The sequence below is a fragment of the Teleopsis dalmanni genome, chromosome 2 (assembly GCF_002237135.1).
Source record: "Teleopsis dalmanni isolate 2A chromosome 2, ASM223713v2, whole genome shotgun sequence".
In the NCBI taxonomy this organism is placed as follows: Eukaryota; Metazoa; Arthropoda; class Insecta; order Diptera; family Diopsidae; genus Teleopsis; species Teleopsis dalmanni.
The window spans coordinates 107,886,508-107,893,495 of record NC_051847.1 but is presented as its reverse complement, the minus strand read 5'-3'; the positions used below and the strand labels follow the sequence as shown (position 1 = coordinate 107,893,495).

The window sequence follows — 6,988 nt, the reverse complement described above, 5'->3', positions numbered from 1 at the left end:
GACGTATTAAGACAACTGCGGATTAAAGGTGAAACGAAAGATCTTTGTTTACGATGGACAGATGGTACGGTACGCAAGGAACCTGATTCTGAGCTGGTCAACCTGCAAGTCTCCAAAATACGCGAAGGTAAAAGGTATTCGTTGTGCAATGTGCGTTCAGTAGCTAAGCTGGAGCTACCCGAGCAATCTTTAAATATGACAGAACTTACCGATAAGTATAAACATTTAAAGGGACTACCAGTAGAATCGTATCAAAACGTTAGGCCTCGAATGATAATCGGCCTAAGCAATAAAGAGGTAGCTATGCCAATGAAGTTCAAAGAGGGAGGCAAGAATGAGCCAGCTGCAACGAAAACTCGACTCGGGTGGACCATATATGGAATAATTAAGCACGAACCTAATACTATTAGGGAAACGTTAAATTTACACATCTGTGAATGCGATGATGATCTAAGTTTGCAGCGTTTAGTGAAAGATTTTGTCAGTAATGAAAACGTTATTGAAAGTAAGAAAAAACTAGAAAATATGGAGTTGGAACAACAAAAAAGTATGCAATCAAAAATAAGTCGAAATGGTGAATACTTTGTAGCAAGATTGCTTTGGAAATCAAATAACATTACTATGCCGGATAATTACTTAATGGCGCTGCGTAGACTTCAGTGCTTTGAGCGCAAGCTGCACTCCAATGTAACATTGCAAAACTGGGTATGTGATCACATCGATGACATGAAGGCGAAAGGTTATATACGCCAGCTGAAACCTAACGAAGCCGAGGGGTATTATCCACGTAAATGGTACTTAGCGATGTTTACAGTCAGTAATCCGAATAAACCACAAAAGCAAAGACTAGTGTGGGATGCAGCTGCACAATATGACGGAGTTTCGTTAAACGCGTGTTTGGAGAAAGGTCCAGATCTGCTCACTTCGTTGGTAGATGTTCTTGTTAATTTCAGAATCGGAAAAATTGGTATAAGTGGCGACATTAAAGAGATGTTTCATCGAGTACTCGTGAAAGAAGAAGTGGAGAAATTTCTCCACAACGTTTCCTGTGGAGAAATTGTGACGATAGCAGACCACCAGACGTTTATTTGCTACAAGTTATGAGTTTTGGGGCAACATGTTCACCATCGTTGGCACAACTGGTAAAAAATAGTAATGCACGCGAATACGAAACCGAGTTTCCGCGAGCAGTGAAATGTATTTTACAAAGGCATTATGTAGATGACATGCTGGATAGCGTCGACACAGTGGAGGAAGCGATTAATCTAGTCAATGAGGTTAGAAACATTCATAAGAAAGCAAATTTCCATATTCGCAATTGGGTTTCAAATTCTAACGCAGTACTGAAAGCTATAGGTAACCAAGGCCAGGAATTTCAATTTTGCTCGGCCGGAAGGCGTATAGACCATACATTTGAGGCAGAGAAGGTATTGGGAATCCATTGGCAAACCGACACTGATATGCTCACATTTGATCTGAAGTTTACCAAAGCCACTGAGGATGTTCTAAGTGGATATAGATTACCTACGAAGAGAGAGTTGCTACGATTGATGATGTCAATATTCGACCCTTTAGGGATGCTTACCTTTTACATTATTGACGTAAAAATTTTGTTTCAAAAAGTTTGGCGAAGTGGAGTTAGCTGGGATGACGCTATTCCTAATGAGCTAGTTGATGAGTGGAACAAATGGCTGTCGCTGCTTGGCGGTGTGAAAAATGTGAAGATACCGAGATGTTACTTCGCTACGGTTAATAAGGATGCAGACTCCATTGAATCGCATGTCTTTGTGGACGCAAGTGAGGTTGCATATGCAGCGGTGGTGTACCTAAGAGCGAAGAATCGCAACAACATAGATGTTTCCTTGATATGTTCTAAAGCAAAAGTTGCACCATTACGACCAATATCAATTCCAAGACTGGAACTACTCGCGGCGGAATTGGGAGCACGCTTAGGAAACAACATAAAAAGGGCAATAGACTTGAAAGTGACCAGTATAACGTATTGGAGCGATTCAAAGGCTGTTCTATCGTGGATAAAATCTGACCCACGAGATTACAAACAATTTGTAATGTTCCGTATAGCAGAAATCCAGGAGTTGTCCGAAGCAGAACAATGGCGGTACATTCCTACTAAATTAAATGTTGCGGACTTGGCTACAAAACAAACTAGTAATCCAGACTTTACTTGGAAAAACCCTTGGTATAAGGGACCGAAGTTCCTGTATGAAGCAGAAACTTGTTGGCCAAATAATGTTGGCGTACAGAAATATAACGAAGATGCTGAAATCAGAAAGCAACGATTGTTGGTGGCTCATGTAGCAGAGGAGGAACCTCTCATAGATGTCTACCGATTTTCAAAGTGGGAACGTTTAGTTCGATGCATGGCCTATGTGAAAAGATTTATGTCTTTACTATCAACTAATGAAATGAAAAAGAAGAAATCTGTAAACCAATGCTTGTCAGTTGAGGAACTGAAATGGAGTGAAAATTTCTTGTACCAGACAGCCCAGTTACAGGATTACAAGAAAGAAATGACCGCATTAAATAGAGACACTAATATTACTCTTTCTAAAATTAGCCCTTTGCGAAAACTTTCACCATTCATAGATGCACAGAATGTTTTAAGATTAAAAGGTAGATTAGATAAAGCCGTATGCATCGATGATTCAATCAAATTCCCAATTATACTATCAAGGAAAAACTACATAACTAAGTTGATCGTAGACTGGTATCATCGAAAATGGAAACATCTAAATCATGAAACGGTGGTTAACGAAATCTTTCAGAAATACCACATTCCGGGACTGCGTAGACTGTTAAAGCAGGTAAGAAATAATTGTCAACATTGCAAGGTTCGCGATGCGAGTCCAAAGCCGCCGGAGATGAGTGTGTTACCAGAAGCACGACTATCAGCATACTCCCGACCATTCTCAGATGTTGGAATAGATTATTTTGGCCCGTATACTGTAACAGTAGGAAGGCGCTCAGAGAAGCGCTATGGCGTCGTTTTTACATGCCTTACGTGTCGAGCAGTGCATTTGGAGATAGCTTATAGCCTGTCAGCCAGTTCGTGTTGTATAGTGATACGAAATTTCATAGCCCGAAGAGGAGTGCCGAATGTCATCTATAGTGACAATGGAACAAACTTAACAGCAGCTGAAAAGGAGTTACGAGAATCAATAAAGAACGTGGACTTCAATGAATTGCAAGCTGAATTTACAAGTCCGGAAACACAATGGGTTTTTCTTCCACCAGCTGCGCCGCACATGGGTGGAGCGTGGGAGCGGATGGTGCGATCCATAAAAACAGTGTTAGGAGTAATAATAAGCCCGCAAGCAAAAATTAATGATGAAAAGATGCATAACCTGTTCTGCGAGGTAGAATCAATCGTAAATAGCAGACCGCTCACTTATTTGTCGATTGAAACAGCAAGCGAAGAAGCGTTAACTCCGAATCATTTCTTGTTAGGGTCATCTTCCGGGAACAAGCCGCCGTGGAAGTTCGATACTAACGACGAGCACGTGAAATCCTCCTGGAGGCATTCGCAATACCTTGCCGATCGGTTCTGGAAAAAATGGATACAAGAGGTGCTTCCAACGATGACAAGACGGACGAAATGGTTTGGTAAGATAAAACCCATCGAAGCAGGTGATGTCGTCATTATTGTTGACCCAAATTCTCCTCGCTACACATGGCCGAAAGGAATTGTAATTAGTGCCATTAAAGCACGGGACGGGCAGACCAGGAGCGCCGTAGTGCAGACTACTCGAGGGCAATATCATAGACCTGCAGCAAAATTAGCCGTATTAGATGTTCGTGGAGCGGCAGTTTAGAGTAAGTCGTATTCTTATTAAAGACATACTGAGGGGAGAATGTTAGAACTCCACTCAATACCTAAAAGTTAATATTTGTAAAATGTGTAAACTTGCTTTGGTCGTTGCAACCGTGCAGCTATGATTGGAAAATGCAACCCAGTGCACACATGAACTGTCAGTTCATGTGTCAGCTGATTGTCATTGGTGCTTCCTTTTGTTTTTGAGTTCCGGAATGGGCAAGACGGTTGCTGCGACCAAAAGTAAGTAAAAAAGAATTAATTTTAAGTACTAGAGGTAAATAAATTTATTTTAAGATTTTAAAGCATCAAATAAACGAACGCTTTTAAAATTGGTCAATAACAATAATTAATATATATTTTATAGCTCAGCTATTATTTATAACGTGTATATAATAATTTAACATTATACTCACTATTATACAACTATTTATAACACGAGTACTACTATTATATTAAAAGTCGACGGACGACATGTGTCACAGACGCTATTTTGATTATATTTATTTATTTCTTAATTTAAGATAAACTAATCATATTGTAAAATTGAAATTTTAAAATTTTTTTTTTTTTTTGAAATCCATTTATTTATTACAATCTGTCAGGAATGAATGACAATAAGTAATATATATATATATTTAAATCGTAATAATGGTTATTACGATATAAAAAGAAAGGCACGTATGGACTATGCCCAGTGACATATCCATATATATTTAAAATAAAAGTGTATTGTCTACATATACATATTTAAAATGTCTCGCGATGTTTTTCTTCTCAGCCTTGTAAAGGTATTGGAAGGGGACATCAGTTGAGTAACCAGAGGGTTTGGGTGCATATATAAGCGTTGAGCGTAATTCTTTAAAATACTTGCTATTTCTTCCTTGATTGTTCGAACATGTAATTGTTTATGTAGCTGTTCATTCGTTATATACCAAGGTGCGTTTGTGATCATTCGTAGTGTTTTAGATTGGAAGCGCTGTATAATTGCCAGGTTTGAGTCTGCTGCAGTACCCCATAATTGGGCCCCATAACTCCATATAGGTTTAAGTACAGATTTGTATATAAGCAGCTTATTGTCAAGTGACAGTTTGGAATTTCGGCTGAGGAACCAAAATAAGTTTCGTAATTTAAGACCCAAGGCTTTACGCTTTTTGAATATGTGCGATTTCCAGGTTAGCTTACTATCCAGATGTATGCCCAAGTATTTTGTTTCTACAGCTTGTGGTAATTGAGTATTGTTTATTAAGACCGGCGGGCACGTAGAACGTTTTGTAGTGAATGTTACCTGGACAGATTTTGATTCATTCGGTTTAATACGCCAGTTTATCATCCAGAGAGCAACATTATCAAGGCAGGTTTGAAGTTTGGTGGAAGCACGGATTGGGTCACTGTCAACTGATAAAATAGCTGTGTCGTCTGCAAATGTACCTATAACACTCTCATCGGTAAAAGGAAGATCCGCAGTAAATAAAAGATAAAGCATTGGTCCCATTATGCTACCTTGAGGTACTCCTGCTTCTATATCATGAAGTACTGTAGTTTCGTTTCCATGCTTAATGAAAAAGTGCCTAGCCGAGAGGTATGATTTTATAAATATGAAAAAATTTAGAGGTAGATACAGTTTTAGTTTGAACAGGAGGCCCTCATGCCATACTCGATCAAAAGCTTGTGAAATATCTATAAATGCCGCAGTGCAATATTTTTTACCATCTATCGCACTATGGATATGTCTATGAATTTGTTCTATTGTGCTATGTTTTTGGCGAAAGCCGAATTGATGGTCAGGTATGAGTCTGTTTTGTTGGATAAACGGAGTAAGGCGCTTTAGAAACAGGATTTCCATAACTTTTGACAGGATCGGAAGTAGACTTATTGGCCGATATGATTTGACGTCTTCTGGGCTTTTCCCTGGTTTCGGTATTATGGAGATTTGTGCTATCTTCCACTGTGGCGGAATAAACCCCCTTATTATCACAGCGTTAAATAGATGAGTGAGAAATACAAATCCTTTTGGTGGGAGCTGCTGCAAGGCCATGCCTGTGATTAAATCGTATCCTGGAGCTTTTTTTACTTTTAACTTTGTTATTACATCTCTAACTTCATTAATAGTATATCTTTTAATTGGAAGTTCCAATTGATAAGGCTCTTGTAGAAAATTAATCCTTTGATTCATGACATCAGGCATATTTTGGTTATCATTTGATTTAAAGACCTGGTCCAAATGTAGCGCAAATGTTTCTGCTTTTTCAATATCGCTTTTTGCCCATGAGTTGTCGATTTTGCGTATAGGTGGTTGATAGACAATCGGTCTGTTGTTCTTTTTTATGGCTTTCCAAAGGGAATATTTTGTATCACATGAAGCACTTAGGTTTTGAAGGTATATCGACGTGCGATTATTGTTATACTTTAAAAGAAGGGCTTTAACGAGTTTACACAGTTTGTTTAAGCGAGTTTTATCCGCAGGGAATCTCGACTGTTGCCAATGTTTTTTCATCCTACGCTTTTCTTTAATCAGGTATCTAATGTTAAATGGATAATCTTGCTTAACACTTTTAGAAATTGGTGGAGTTGATTCCCATGCAGACATTTGGACACAAGAGTTGAAATGCTCTACTGCTTCAGTTACGTCAGATTCAGTTTTTAACCTGACTTCGGTATTTAGACCAATTGAAATTAGTTGACGGTAACTATTCCAGTCAGTGTTTTTGTTATGAAGAAATTTTAAAATGAAAATAAATATATATACATACATACATACTAAATAATAAAAAATATCCATAGTAATTCCAAGCCGCACAGTTACGGCATCATACAGGTCAATGAATCTTCTTGATCTTCATCTAATATCAAAGATCTTGCCCATCACAATATCATCTCTGACCACCAATTCGTATTAAGAAAGAAATATGTGACAATAGACCTACCGAAATCTAATCAGTATTCGCAAACAAAAAATACTGTTCAGCTGTATTCTTGGTATGATACAAGAATTTGACAAATGTTGCCACGAAGGCCTATCTTGTCAGAAAATCTACAAAATCTTTTTCAGTGGTACATATCTAATCATAGTTTTAAAATTATGTACCAGCGTTTTGTAACAGGAAAATAAGGTCTTATTGGTGAAGTGCCACGAGTAAGCGTTTTTGGACTTTT

General features: G+C 38.3%; 1 protein-coding gene across 1 annotated transcript; it reads left to right on the top strand.

Annotated features, from left to right (window-relative positions):
• Positions 1-1,100: 1,100 nt before the first annotated feature.
• LOC119675368 lies at positions 1,101-3,833 on the top strand. The gene has a single exon (XM_038086565.1). It carries the CDS (start codon positions 1,101-1,103, stop codon positions 3,831-3,833), a length of 2,733 nt encoding a protein of 910 aa, XP_037942493.1.
• The last annotated feature ends 3,155 nt before the right edge of the window (positions 3,834-6,988 follow it).